Raw genomic sequence first — 15,775 nt, forward strand, 5'->3', positions numbered from 1 at the left:
ACAAAAATTTATATACACTTGATCATCGATTCCACTACACCACATCCTGTGGCTGTACTGGAAGTTGCAAAAATACAGGGATAACAGTTCAAAAAAAACCAACACATAACAATACAGTGTGGCCACATTCAATATGAAAAGTGAGACCAGAAGTTCAAGCAGCTCAGTATGAATGGTCTACCTATAAATGATCAGGTAGGAGCTGGGCAAATGACGCTGTGTTTATCCATTGCTTGCACTCCATGCTCAGTCTCACAAGTTTCCCAGTCAGCAGGCACGTGTGTTTACCTGAATATTTTACAGAACCTATCTTGTCTGGAAGATAGCAGTAAAGAAGTGTGAGATCAGAGCATTTTAAGCCATGTTGTGCCTTGCTTATCACCTCTCACTGGAGACCTATACTGGTATGGAGGGGTATAATGGCAGAAATTTCTTCACATGCTGCTGTCAGAAAGGACAAAAGTAAAACCAAGCAGCTATTTCCAGAAAGGTCTCCTCTCAGCTGCTACTGTCTGCCTCTAAGCTTGAAGCTTCTCAAATGACTTGCTACTAGTACTTGCTACTAGTGCTGCATCTGTTGTTCAGGCAATAGAACTGGCACATGACCAGCTCCAGGCTCTTTAGATGTGGGCACTTCAGCCAGGTGGTGTTTCAACTGCACGCAAAAAGCACTGCACTAGCACATCACTGCAGCCCTAGCCAGAAACATGCATTTGGGCTAGTTCCTGAAAACCACAGAGTCCCTTAGCAGCTAAACAGATGACTGAAAAGAAAATGGAGTTCCTGACTAGTACTGATAGTTACGTAGAAAAGGTACATTTTCCATAAGTAATGTCAGGAAATGCATAAACTGTTATCTGCCTGACAACACGTGTAGCACAAGAAGAGAGAGTTCATTTTAAGATACAGATCTGTGGGCCTGTGACATGTGCCTGTTTGAAGCAAATGCCTGTTAAGGTTGCCTGTGGGAAAATTCAGATCCTGTTTCCTTAATAGTGTGTTCCCATACCAAAACACTGCATCTCACACCCAGGTCTCCTTTAAGATTTCTCATACAGAAGTGAGCCTTCGTGCCATCCTCAATTTGTGATAGAGCTGTTACTCAATGAGGATTAAAAAAAAAAACAAAAAAAAACAACAACATTGCTTGCTTTGGTTTTCTTCAACAGTGCCATGAAAATGGTAAATTCCACCTTTGAAGTTTGTTGCAAAACAAAACAATAAATACTGTATGTCTCCATATTACATATGCCTATAATGTATACTGTAAAATATAACTGCCTAATCAACTCAAACCATAGCACTGCAATTGCTAACTGATTCTTTGAGTGATAATACAACATTCTGCAGTCTGCTAGGTTGCTGGGGTTTTTCCTGTGATGGAGATACTAACCAGTGTGCACAATCTAACGAAACCACTTTTTAACATTTTTCATTTACAAATATCACCTTCTCTTATTGATCTCCTCTTGTTGTCTCACTTGTCCTTGTTCATATACACGAATATTTTCTATACCGATTTCTTCACAGAACTCCCTGAAAACAGCATCTTCAGCCTTTGAATAAAGAGAAATGGAGCAAAAAAATGTCCGTAATGTTCATATTTAGATGATTGCTTCATGTACAGGCTGGATTTTCAAGGTACTTTAAAGAAACAGTAAACTGAACTACTGAGAAATAATCTGTACTTGGAACTTTCAAGTAATGCTCTTGGTACAAATCCCATGTATAAGGCACACGACCTACAAAAGGTTAACTGATCTAAGCTCTTCCTGACAGCATCTAATCATTCCAAAGATACTTTTAAGTCATCACAGTGTAATCAACTTCCATGGTTTTGTTTATGGTTTCCAGTCAACTGAAGAGAAAACTCAACAGTATACAGGACAGTCATCTGAGTTTTTTTTGTGTGGTTCAGTTCTTCATTTCAATCCTGTCAAATGAGACCTGTGGAGTAATCTTCCATGATTTGCTGTACAGTGAAAGCTTGCACTGAGAGCTCTAAAGCTGCGAACTTCAATGGATTGTCCTTGGTCAAATACTACAAAAATTAAATCATACTTATTAGCAGAACAGGAAAAGGTGAGTGAAAACCAACCCATCTTCTTCAAACTCAAAAATTTTCTCCTGCATCACGTGAAATTATCATGTATATGTTAAGCAAAGCTTCTACTCATCTAATATTCAAGAAGATTTGGTTGGTTGGGTTTGTGTTTAGCATGTAAAAGTCACAGAATTTTCATTTTAAGGAAACTAATTTGCAAAGTGGAGACATATATACCAACACTCATGTGCACTTCTGTTCACAGTTACCTTGGTCAGAAAGGCAGAGAATATGGGAAGATTGCTGCAGTAACTGATAAACCTTTGCCAATAAAGCAGTTTCCAAAGTTAGAAGTTACTCAGGATCAACAAGTTAGCTTGAAGAGAAAGAAGTTTTTGCAGTGTAATAACATAAGCTGTCAACACCATGACAGAAGGCATTACCTCATTGATCTTTTTCTGAAACTCTTCTATTTTTCCATTTCTTTGTGCTATTCCTTCATTCAACATACCATGCTGAGACTCAATATTTACCAATTCACTTTCCAGTTTAGATTTTTCCTGAATAGAAAAAAAAAAGGCATTTTTCTTAATAGGACGGTCAACATTCTAGAAACTAAGGGACAGTTCAGTTCCAGATCCCGTTTTTGTGATTAAAAGCATTAAATATTTTCTTCTCAAATGCCTCTTACCCAGTATTACTGCCTATTTCCATCTAATGATTACAGTTTTAGTGAGCTGAAATTAGATATGTATCATTTAAAGTGCATTTTGACTTCTGAAGGCTGCTAAATGATACAAATCAAACTTACTAGAAACTCAAATTTAAGACCGAAAAAAGAAAAAGCCTCACCTACATTATTTTGTAGTCTTGTTTTTAATTTTTTATTAATTCTTCAGTCATAACTGCTGCATGCAAAACTTAAACTGAAGTAGAAAAACTATGTAAAAAAAGTGATATTTACTTCACCAGCAACAGCTTTAGATAAAAAGTAAAATTATTTAAACATGAAAGTCATAAAAGCTTTGCACTATACCCCATAGAGATTAGCAAGATGTTTCTTTTTAATAATCTCTAATTCACTCTGTGAATACTTAAGCCGTGTCTGAGTTCCATTGCTTTGAACACGTAACTGCTTCAAGTCAGTCTCCTTACGTTTTATCTTCATTAAGCCCTAGAAAAATATTACAACATGGAAAAAGGCATTTCAAACAAAGTGACTTCTTTGGAAATTGCTCATTTTTTTTATTTCTGCACTACATAAAGAAGTCTCTAGTCAGGTAAATGCTGATAGCACTGGTCATGTTCAATAGGAACTCTGAAACAGATTTGTCAAAAGAAAGCATATGCTTGTAAATTCCCAATTCCTACTCTGTCCCTCTTCCAAAACAACTAAACACACAGACAGAATGGATCATCTTTTCCATTAAAAAGTCTTCAATACTCTGAATAGTTCTTTCTCCTTGAAAGAACTTGTATCAACACTGTTTTCCTGATTTTCCACCTCTGTGATACATGAACCAACCTCGCAGCTGAAGGTAGAAACTCGGTTGATTATTAACAGGAAGTAGATTAAAACAGCTACTGTGCCCTGTTTGCAAATTCTAGGAGTTTACAAAATCATCTTCCCAGAGCTGAATTAAATTAGATACAACTTTTACTCCTTTAAAGGCACTTCACTGCAAAAGACAAAGAGACCTTACCCTTAACTCATTAATCAAGTAATCTCTTCTTTCTTTCATTTTATTTATTTCTTTCTCATCCCAACATCTAGCTTTAAATCTTAAATCACTTGATCCTCCAGAAATCACTCCAGATTTCGAAAATAAAGTTCCATCAAGAGACACTGTCTAGAATAAATAAATAATTAACATCAAATAAATCTGAAAAATAAAGCAGCCAAACCACCCCAAGAACTAGTGCACCATGATATGGCAATTAAACAAAACCAGACACATTTTAGTTAGACTCCAATTTTTTCTTTCCTGTTCCAAACCTGCTGACATTATACATGAAGCCATTAAAAAAAATTAAAATATTGAAAAGTTGTAGTTTTTTTGGCACTAGTCACATTTTTGTATTATTACAGCTGATCAGAGAAGGAAATTAAATTGTCTTATTTTCTTGTATTTAGCAAATTCCTAAGAGATTCTGTCAAATATTTCAGAAAGCATTTATTCATAGAAAAACCAGCAAGATAGAGTTCCTGATTTCAAATTAAAGAGTTTTAACAACTCCTCCTACTTCCTCCTCCTCTTTTTCATCATAACGACCATACCAAGAAACATATTTAGACAATAACTTTTCTCCAATTTGCCTCCTTTCCCAAGGAAATCACTTCAAGGTGCTAGAGGAAAACATAACCCTATGACATATCTGGGCGCTTATTTATGTGGGAATAGAAAAGACTGTACCATCCTGTGTCAATCTGCGATACTTCGTGGGACAACTGCAGAAGAAGAATTTGAATGGCAAATACGTAATTGCAATGAAAAACATGCAAGAGAATTCAGCCTCTTACTTTCAGTCTCACTGGTCCATCAAATGCTATTTGTTTAGCTTCTTTAACTGTCTCACAGACCAAGGCATTCCCACTCACAAACTGAATCACTTTTTTCACCCGTGGAAATGGAGTTTGTACAACATCCACCAGCAATTTAGCTCCTTTTATCTCTCTTAACATTTCATTGATTGGTTTCACCTGTAAAGCAAATGAGCAGTGTTTAGAATCCATGCTGTAATAGTAAAGCATGTCTGAACGTGAGTGGTCTGGATACAGAACCACAGAATTAACCGGGTTGGAAAAGACCTTCAAGATCATCAAGTCCAACCTACCACCCAAGACCATCTAATCAACTAAACCATGGCACTAAGTACCTCATCCAGTCTTAAACACTTCCAGGGATGGTGACTCCACCACCTCCCTGGGCAGCCCATTCCAATGGCCAACCACCGAACATACAAAGTAACAAAATAGGGGTCTCAGTCATTGCAAGACTAGAAACAGATCTTGTTTTCACATTCTATATATGTTATAGTCCTTAAATCCGCATAACCTCTTTAATTGCATACGAAATGCAAGTAGCATGAAGAATAAACAAAATGAGGTAAAGATCCATGTATAGTTGCAGGGCTACAGTCTCCTCGGGATCATGAAGACATGGTAGGATGGATCCCGTAACTGGAGTGCTGCAATGAAGGAACACAGGCTTTTTTAGGAAGAGCACACTGGAAAGACAAGGAGGTAGAGCTCCTGTGAACGTGAGAGAACTTCTGGAATGCACAGAGCTCTGCCTGGGGAAGGATGATGAACCAACTGAGAGTTTCTGTGTAAGGACTGAAGAAAGACCTGGTAAGGGAACATTGCAGTGGGTTTAATATCTTCATTCATGATCTAGATGATGGAGCACAGTGTATCCTCAGAATTTTGTTGATAACACAAAACTAGAAGGACTAGCTGCCACACGAGACAGTCATGCTGCCTTCCAGAGGGACCTCAGCAGGCTTGAGAAGCACACCAACAGGAACCTCATGAAGGTCACCTCCTAAGTGCTTTGCCTTAGAACTTGAGCTTATTTCAGTTAGGTGTAAATAAGCCAATAGCAAGACTAACTTGCTCAAGACAAGAAAAACTGACTTACATCAAGGTAATCCAAAGCAAGAAAAGTTTCGGGTTCAGCTCGTTCTTCTTTTAGGTACCGAATGCAATCTCTTGCTGTTTTCTCAGTGGCAACAACAATAGCAGTCATGTATTGGCTGAATACTTTGGTAATAGCAAGGTGGTATTTTTTATGAATAGGATGACACAGGTCAAGCAATCTTCCATACTGAAGATAAAAATACAGGGAAATATTAGTATGTTCCATTAAATGTGAAATAACGTTTCTGCATACAAGATGCTGAAGCAGTAAAAGGAAAATGTGTTATGTATCTACCAGCTGTGCTACTCTTACAATGGCTGTACAACAGGAAAAAAATAGAAATTGAGGCAGTCAATCCAAATTGCAGCTTGCCTTCAGAATCTGAAGGGATTTATTATTTGCCCTGAGGTTACCGTTAAATATCCCTATATTTTACTCAGAATGTCTAGCATACGCTTCTGTGACAGTGACAATAACAAAGCTGGCTAAGCATCTTTCTTGAAAAGAAAAAACATAACACAAAATGTGACCTTTGAATGACAGTAAGAACTGTTAATTGGAAAATGGTACTAAGAGAGGCACTACTCCAGTCTCAATTCAAAACTATCTGCCTACTTTAGTAGCATGAAAAGAAAAACTGGTTTTCTTTTACTGTATAGTCCAAACCATGAAGCCTGTTTTACTATATATTGAAATAAAATCAGTTCTTTGCTGTACATGCTCCGTAAAGATCTTCTGTTCTATTTCTGTAATTACAGGTACAGTTGAGCTTTCTCTTAGCAATTAATATTACCAATGCACATTCTTAATATTATAAGCTGTGAATTTATGCAAGAACCATTTTTCTGCTTGTTGACATACAGCTACTGGGCTCCTCTTGCCTATCCACAGTTTTACTCTTATCAAAGACAGCTGGTAAGCCCATTCAAAATATTATTTCCTAAGTGATACAATTGACAGGCATCCCAGTAGATCAGATCACAGCCTACTACGATCTATTTTCCTACCCTCTTGACGAATGTCTTTCCGTTTCTGAAACGTAGCAGAAGCAAGGATAACACCCAACACCACAAAGGTCTTTAGTTCCCTGGTTCTCTCTCACACTGTCAATCTACTTGGATGTTTCTATCTGCAGCTCAGACATGTGAAGTTTCAAACACACAGTGCTGTACAGTGGATCTATCTCCTTCCAGACACAGGCATTTAAGTCTGGATGGAATGCCAGGTTTCTGTGAAAACAAATACTGCCAGCCCAACAATAGCAATCTTGCCAATTAAAACTACCAATGTAGGAATGCCATTTTGAAAATTAAATTGTAAAAACTGATCAGCTGCAAAATTCACTTTGTTGATCAGACAAATACACCAGTCACTCATACAGCAGAATCACATTGCTGCATGACTATTATTGGAAGAACAAGCCTAACTGAAGCAGATATTGCTAAGACTCTCTGTAATGGGACAGTTCACATAATCAATTCAAATTCTCCAGTTTTTATTTTTAGAAGCTGTCACATCTGTCAGTACTCTTAAATTTGCACCTCCTGAAGGTAAATGACAGAGCACCTAAAAGACCAGCTCTTCCAAAAGCCAGCAGGGTTATCAGCAGTTTGATCCAGTTTTTTTTCAAATAGTGGTAACAATGCAAAGAGCAAAAAAGAGATATATCAATCACCTTTTGGATGTTTTGGAACATCATGTTAACATGGATGACAAAAATTCTCAAGGACAGATGAAAAGCATATTTATTCAAAACACCATAATCAGACACTTGCCAGATTCTGAGGTTTGACCAAAAAAACAAGAACAACTGGAAACACTTCATTTTTAGCTTTCTATAATGTTCCTATGGCAGCACTAAGAAGCAGAGATACGTCACCATTAAAAAACAACAAAAACCAAACCTACAAGATTCTCAGTTTGTACATCTCAACTGACTATGAACATCAGAACAGATTGATTATACTGAAACACAGTCAGAGACCAACAATTAAATTAGATTAAGAAGTTCTTATCTGGAATGGCGTCTAATGCTGGAGTAAATATTTTTAATTGTCAATAAAAAGGTATAAATATGGGTTATAAAATAATTAATGTCTGCTGGCAATTCAGAATCAATGCACAGAACAATGACATTACTAAAGGGTAATTTAAGTAAGATACAGTAACTGATAAGCAAAGATGAACCATTTGGTAACAAAAATCTCATGCACCTAAGCAAAATGGTCCTTTGGAAGAAGCATTCTTTCTGGATCTCACAGCTAACCTTTCCATTAATTTGTTCAAAGTGACCAAGAATAAATTTGAGAACAGAAGAAAACAAATCCAAAGCTAACGAAACTCCACAGAATCACACAAGAGATTAAAATTGTACTTTGATGCAAGTGGTAATTTGTCTGCTTCTGGAAAGTGAAAAATAATGACAGTATATACTACTGTCCTATCAGTAATATTATTTCACCAAGTACATTCAAGCTAGTATAAAGTTTAAAAGATATCCAAGACAGTCAAATTCACTCTAACTGCTTACTCAGTCTAAGGCAGGCCTCTCCAATCTTAATTGTAAACCAAAGCATTTAAATGAGGCCATTTAATTACCACAGAATCTGGATATAGTCTTCTGAGACTTTCCAGGATCTCTGCTTTCATCTGCTGACGCCTTGTCTCGTGGTAATCAATTTTGGCATTCTGCAGTTCACCAACTGTTTTGTTCAATTCTTCATTCACTTCAGCCATTCGTGTTGTTGAATTTTCAATTTCCTCAGTTAACTTTTCCTCTTGCTGTTTCTTCTCTTTCAGTGATTCACTTTCAATAGAAGCAAAAGTAGGAAACCAATTTACTGTTTCATTTACACAAGCTTTAAGCTTATAGAACTGAAGTCATTCCAGTCAAAGACTACGAAAGTCATTAGAGATTTAAAGTATCACTAAGAAGCTATTTCTTACACAAGTTGCATTCTGTAGCATAACCTATTTTTAAGGTTTCAAAACAGTGTTCAGGTGAGAGCTTCTGCCTGTGTTATCATGCAGTCCTATTGTTTTATCTTCCACCAATAAACATCCTGATATTGTAAAACTAAGGACTGAGAATTCTCATGCAAAAATCACTAAGGCTTCACCACACTCTACTAGAGCTACTATATTAAAATAAGTATTACAACAATCACAACGGGTCTACTGTTCCCTGGGCCATAGCAGAATTTTGTTCAGTGACAGCTTTAACCACATTAAAGATGCATAGCAGAAGACTAGTTGGAAAAAATATTCTGTGGAGATTACCTACTCTAACCTCCTGCATAAAACACTAATGTCAAAGTTGGTCCAGGTTGCCCAATGAAGGGCTTATTACCTTATCTCACAAAAAGTAAAAATCATGCAGGAGACAAGATCCAGGAAGGAGTAACTGAGCTATGCTTCTAGTATGCAACATAAATATTAATGATTTCTAGAGCTGCACAGCTGTAGAACTGCCTCTTTCTCTTGTTCAGAATTTGTACACCAATAGCCCCCACATCTGCACACCCACAAGAAATTAGAAGCTATTATAAAACTGGTTTCAAACAATATGGATGAGTCATCAACACCTACCTCGGCAGCTAAAGTAACCGAAACATTAATTAGAATTAATAAGAATTCCATTTCTTACATAAAACTTTAAAGTCTAGAAAATTGGAAGACTTGTTATGATAATCTGACAAATGCATAAATACAGAAAAAATCCAATTTCTTATATTTTTTTAACATACGTGCACATCTGGATGTATTCTTCCAACTTCTCTATTTTTTTTTCATGCTCTTCTATCTGTTCCACAGTCTGTTTTATGTACTCCTATGCAATCACAAATAGAATGTTAAAAACACCTCAGAGGAAAATGACAGTTTTGCACCAAGACATAAAACTCTCAATTCAGAACAAGTACTGAGATAGATCTTTGTTCTTGTTCGTATTTATTTCATACCCTAGTAACAGCAGCTCTTCTTCAATAGTAGATGCCTAACTGCACCATGAACAACAAAGGGAAATTATTTTATCAAGGCCATTATATTTCATGTTCAGTTAAGTTAAGAGAAAGCCTCCCCTGCACAAAGAATTTTAGGTGTTTAATTAAAAAAAGTGCCTTTCTTGGTCAAAGATTATTTCCTAAAGACACATGAAGAAGTTGGTGTAAGAGGTTCCAGCCTGACACAGAAGCATTGTACTAAAAATCAAACCAAGAGTGAAAAAAGTATTTTCAGTTACCCAGACTGAATAAAGACACATTTAAACTAATCCAAATGAAAGAAAAAGAAATGTATTGTTACCTACACATTTTATTAAGCCTTAATTTAAGGAGTCCTTGTGTCATTTTGAATAGTTGTAGGGTTGAAGAGTCCACAACATCTTTGTGCACCTGTTTCTACGTTTCACTACTCCTGAGATTGAATAAGTCACCTGATACCTGTACAGAATGTCCTGTGTTATGCCCATTGTCTCCCATACTATCACTTTGCACCTCTGAGAGAGAGCCTGGCTGCCCATTAGGTAATGGCAGACAGCAATAAGGTCTCGCCTTCACCTCTCTCTCCAGGCTGAACAGAATCCATTTTCTTCCTCATAAACCAGGTGCTCTAGCACCAGCCAGTTAGTGGTTGTCTGCTTGATTCATCCCAGGATGCCACTACCTTTCTTGCACTGGGGACAACAAAGCCAGACAGAGCACCAAGTATGTGTTCACATGCACACTGTAAGGAGTGCTCGCCAAGTGTCACTAGTACAGATGAGCAATGCCAACTCATAATGGACAGACAAGCATTTTATGAACTCTCAACTATCCCTTCTTTCTCATTCAACAGCAATGGGATTTGGGAGATTTTTTTTTTAGAAGCACAAGCAATAAAACTTATTTCATGTCAAGGTTTTCCTAATAACTAGTAGTTCAAAAAGAAAAAGTAGGAAAAAAGTAGTATTTTATCAAGAGCAAATGGATGTACAAATACTAACTTAGTTATCATGGCAAGGATGATTTTACATCCTCACAGCTATACAGTAAAATACAGACTTTTCCATACAGGCAAGTTCATATGTACAAGAACGAGGCATTAGGAACTCCAGAACCCATAAAGTCCTATCTGATGGATTCTTAAGTTCTCTGAACACAAGCAGTCTCATCTAAACCTTGACTCCATAACTAAATGGTGAAGAAGTGCATGTTGCCTCTCTAAGTTCTTAGAAGATGACAAAACTTGCTGGTTAGTATAGTCAGGGGTGGGGGGAAAGGATATTTTTCCTGTGTGTTGCCTAACAGTGTAAGGTTTCCAGGAAAAGACAGTCAGCTGAGACTCTGTCCTTTCTACTTCTATCAGAAGCATCTTGAGTTGGGAGAGGATTTTTCTGGAAGAGAAAGTCATAGTGGAAAATACCCAGGTATTTTATTGCTACATGTTTACATCTGCCATGACAAAAACAAACTAGGACAAAAAAATCCAACAATGATCTGCATTTATACCAAACATCCAGCCTCAGAAACGCAATAGAAAAGTGGACGCCAAGGAGAGTTTTCCAAATACAACGCCCTCACACACACCACTAACCTTAGAAACATCTCAGCAAAAAGGTAGCTGTGATCAAAATAAGCCTCTGAAGGGTGGGAGTATCATACAGATAAACATTGGGAGGACATCTCAGAAAGAAAACTATGCTTACAAAACCAGGAACTGGTTACTGCAAAGTATTAGACCCCAAGCTTTCAAAAGCAAATCCTCAGTGTGGGGCCACACAATCATTTTCTCACCACCTTCAGAAGCCATTTTACCAAACCTGTCACAATACAAAAACTGAATAATTCTTGCAACGTGTCTCCTTTGCTGAGGATTTATGTCAAGCATTTAACATGTTTATACAGTCCTTTACACCAGAGGGAGGGGCAGAGAAACATTTTTCTCTTTAAAACAACTCTAACTTGACACAAATACCTCTACTTCTTTTTTCTTCCTCCGATTAAGTTTCAGCTTTTCTTGATCTGCTTTATCCTCCCAGCGAAGTTTTTCTAGCTGCTGGGTTATTGTAGCTACTTGCTTTCTTGCTCTTTCCTTTAGTATTTTGTAACGCTCCATCTGGATAAATAACAAAAGAAAAATTCACTCCACTGAAAGCATTGTTACAACCTACAATAGTAATTTCCTGCATTATCATAATTAAGAATATGAAAACCACCTAATTCTCCAGAAGACCCTTCTAGCTACTAACTGCATTTTAAGAAGTTATATAGTATTAAAGATTCAACCCAAAGCTTACAGTTAACAGTTTTTGCCTCTGGTCTTGTGTTAGACTTCTGTTTACTCTTATTTTTCAGGAAAGTTTATAAAGTTTACAGTACTTCACAGTCAGTCTTAAGGTTAGCACTAAGTTTTTGCACAGCCAAAACTTATTGTAAGTTTTGCTATATTTACCTACAGCAACCTCATATTATCAATTAATTTTTAGATAAACATTGTACACAATCCTACGAAGTGATGACTAACTGATCAAATGTCTCTGAAGTACAGATGCACAAACTAAAAGAACAGCTCTGCAGGTTCTCCCTCAATTGATCAGAAACTATTTTAAGGAAGAAACAATAGTGAAAAGTAGCTACCACTTCATTTTAGAGGCATTTCTGGCAAAATGGTTGCAAAGATAAGATTCCTTTAAAGTGAATTTGCTGTAAAGTGATGCAGTTCTTCCTTTTAAAGTGACTTAAAAAGAGCTTACAAGGAAGCTACACAGTTTAGATTCTGACCCACAGTAGATGTTATGTCTGGCTTGCATTTTTGTTGCAATCTTGTTTTTTCCTAATTGAAGGTGTATTCCTGTACTTCAGTTGACAAATCACACCTCAAAAATTACCCTACAATAGTGTACCATCTGCACTTTCATAAAGGGAAAAAAAAATAATCAAAGAACAACCTAACCATGGATTACATGTAGCTATAATTCTAACACAGAGATGACAGCCCCTGTGTACAACCCTCCAAGTTTTTAATCAAACTCTTCTCAATTTTTTGTTCACTGAAAGTTCACTGCATCCTCTCACATCACTTAGAATATGCACTTCATACCCTAGGATGGAGGCTTATTTCTTCCAATCTCACAATAGTGATTTCTTAATCTCTACACAATTTTGAGATTTACTCACTATAAGTGTCCCACATTTGGAACTCCTATGAGATCCGACTTCCCACCCAGAAAGGAGAGAGCCCACTCCCTCTACAGTATGCCATCATTTATTTAGAAATAATTTTACTGGATGAAAAGTTACAATTTTGTGTTTATTTGAGCTCAACTGCTAAAAAGATCATTAGAAATTACAAGTTATTAGTGAAACAACAGCCTCTCTGTCATCACCAAGGATTTTTTGGACTTCAGTAGTAAATACTGCTTTTTGGTCTCCCCACTCACCTGACTTTCTCTGAGCTCAATATCTGCTGCTGCCTGCAATATCTTTTCAGCCTTCTTCTCAAATGCTCTCCATGCCTTCTCAACATCACTTAGTTCTGTCTCTAGTTCTTTTATGTTCTGCTTTTCTTTATCACAAGATTTCTCCTTCTCCCTTAGAGATTTTTTAGACATTTCTACTTTCTTGATTTGGTAGGAAGTGTTCTCCTTAGCTTTTATATAGAGAGGTCTCTGCTGAATCAGTGATGCTTCGAGAGTCCTAACCAAAACAAATAACCCAAACCAAATAAACAACCCAAACACCCAACAAGCAAACACCACATCCAAAACAACAAATGTATATATACAAAAAACATCAAACAAAACCCCCAAACAAAAACCCCACACCGACAGACAAACAAAAAAAAAAACCCCTCCCAACCACACATGCAAACAATAATCAGGTGTCAGCTGCAAGGTTACATACCCAGAGGTCTTTTTTTAATATCCATTGAAAACACAAATAGTGAAGCACAACTTTCTAAAAAATGTAATAGCAAACAAGTATTATGCAAAGAATTTACTGACAACCTGGGCATGGTGGTGGAGGTGAAATCCCTGTCTAGATATTACCTTAGTAAACTACTTATACCGACTTCCATAGTGTCAGGATACCACCCTACTGCCTTAACAGGAAATACAAGCCTGCCAAGCAATTCCCAGAGCAGACAATGCTTTAACTCAGCTAGCAGGGAACCTGATTGGAAAACCTACTTCAGTTCTCTTTCCATGTGCTGTTGGTCTCTGCTTAGCACACCAAGCTCTTTTTTCTTGGCTCTAAATGCATCTTCTGCTGCAGAAAGAGACTCTTTCTTCCTATGAGTCTGCATATTCTTTTCATCCAAACTTTTTCGCAGGACGTCGATGTCTTTTTCGTTGTGATAAAGCCGGAAAAGCTGCAGTTGTATCCTTTCTTCAGCAAGTTCCTTCAGAAACATCTGGTAATGCTCTGCCTATCAACATTCAATTTTATTTATTGTTTATAAAAAGGATTTTTTAACCATGAACAGTCTGATTTCAAGTCCAAAGATGATATACCAGTTTTAGTTTCAGCAACACGCACTGATCATAGAACTCAAACATGGAAAGTATCCAGAGAAGGGCCAGGAGAATTATCAGAGGGCTTGCAGCCCTGCCATGTGAGGAAAGGTTGAGAGAGCTGGGGCTGTTCAGCCTGGAGAAGAGAAGGCTGAGGAGAAACTTTGTTACCATGGACCAGTACATGAAGGATGGCTGCCAGGAGAGGGGTGACAAGTGATGCCCCTCAGGGGTCCATACTGGATTCCTCATCTCTAATGGGTTTAAAAGACATATGTAATGTGGTGCTGAGGGACATGGTTTAGTGGTGGACTTGGTAGTGCTGGGTTAATGGTTGGACTTGGTGATCTTTAAGGTCCAGCCTAAACAATTCTATGATTCTACATAAGTTAACACCTTAACTACATTGGCAAAACTACTTTTGTTTATTTAGATTTTTTTAATATGTATTCCTATATGATTTGAAATTATACTAAATTATACACCATATAATATAGTATATACTATATATATACACTATAGTATGAGGATATGCTATGCATACTATAACACATAGCATATCACATAGTACTATTAGATACATACAAAACACAGTATATTATATAATACTATAAATTATATTGTATACCATACTGCCAAATATACTAGATTTACAACAACAGTGCTTGGGGCTTTTCATGAGTAAAATCTGTATTTAAGTTTGTAAAACATGCAAAATCTGACCTCTTAAGCAAAAAAGAAATAATTTTGAGTTACCTCATCTCTCTCTACCCTTGCTTGTTTGCGTTCTGCTGCAACACTTTTTTTCTTGTTATACTTAAACTGTGCATCCTCTTCTGCTTGCTGCATTTGTTTCTTTTTTTGTTCATATTCTTCAGCATACTCCCATGAACTACTGATTTGTTCAAAAAGTTGAGCTCTCTCCTTTGGTTTTTTCATTGCAATTGATTCTACTGTCCCCTAAAATAAAAATTTTATATATCTACATATAAATAAACAAATGCAGCACTGTAGACCATTATGCTGTCTAATCAATCTCTTTAAGAGCATGTAATACAGATCTATCTTTGGATATACTTATGGTTAACATAATTGTATGGAAATACTTTTTGATTCAAACTCAACACCAAAAGGAGTATCACCCTAGCCACCTCAACTAATTAAATTACATCATTAATAGTTTTAGAATGTCAGATATGACCTACGAAAAACACCTTCAGATTAAATCCACCTGCACAAATCAGTGCCCAGTATCACAATGGAAAATGAAATCTTCTTAGCCTCTTTAAAGAAACTGAAACTCATTTACAGTGAAAAGCGAAGTAACACCTCCCTCAGTGTTGCAAAAGCAAAACAGCCAAAAATCAATGCACGAGAAGATGACATCACTACCAGGGTAAAGGGGAGCACAATTTTTGTCTGTGCCCTGGCTGCTCAAATTTTCACTGACATGAAGGAGTTACTATTTTCAGTAAGGAGTAGGAAATAAGTTTCTTCTGTGGGAATTTTCCTCAGCAACTGTAAGGAAGACAATCCTGTTAAATATATTCTAATTAAATATACAGCATTTCTGACCTATATAGTTAAATACTTGTGAAC

General features: G+C 36.8%; 1 protein-coding gene across 1 annotated transcript in view; it reads right to left on the bottom strand.

Moving 5' to 3' along the window:
* The window catches only part of SMC1B (structural maintenance of chromosomes 1B), a 28,255-nt gene that overhangs the window by 10,175 nt on the left and 2,305 nt on the right, over positions 1 to 15,775 (bottom strand). Inside the window, exons 4-15 of the mRNA XM_054399472.1 lie at positions 14,933 to 15,136; positions 13,853 to 14,091; positions 13,103 to 13,358; positions 11,638 to 11,778; positions 9,432 to 9,514; positions 8,284 to 8,491; positions 5,686 to 5,871; positions 4,566 to 4,745; positions 3,748 to 3,894; positions 3,081 to 3,218; positions 2,488 to 2,604; positions 1,450 to 1,556 (exon numbers count right to left, since the gene is read on the bottom strand). Coding sequence (XP_054255447.1) covers positions 1,450 to 1,556; positions 2,488 to 2,604; positions 3,081 to 3,218; positions 3,748 to 3,894; positions 4,566 to 4,745; positions 5,686 to 5,871; positions 8,284 to 8,491; positions 9,432 to 9,514; positions 11,638 to 11,778; positions 13,103 to 13,358; positions 13,853 to 14,091; positions 14,933 to 15,136 — 2,006 coding nt within the window. The remainder of the gene's footprint in view (positions 1 to 1,449; positions 1,557 to 2,487; positions 2,605 to 3,080; positions 3,219 to 3,747; positions 3,895 to 4,565; positions 4,746 to 5,685; positions 5,872 to 8,283; positions 8,492 to 9,431; positions 9,515 to 11,637; positions 11,779 to 13,102; positions 13,359 to 13,852; positions 14,092 to 14,932; positions 15,137 to 15,775) is intronic.

This window comes from Indicator indicator, chromosome 3, assembly GCF_027791375.1.
Source record: "Indicator indicator isolate 239-I01 chromosome 3, UM_Iind_1.1, whole genome shotgun sequence".
In the NCBI taxonomy this organism is placed as follows: domain Eukaryota; kingdom Metazoa; phylum Chordata; class Aves; order Piciformes; family Indicatoridae; genus Indicator; species Indicator indicator.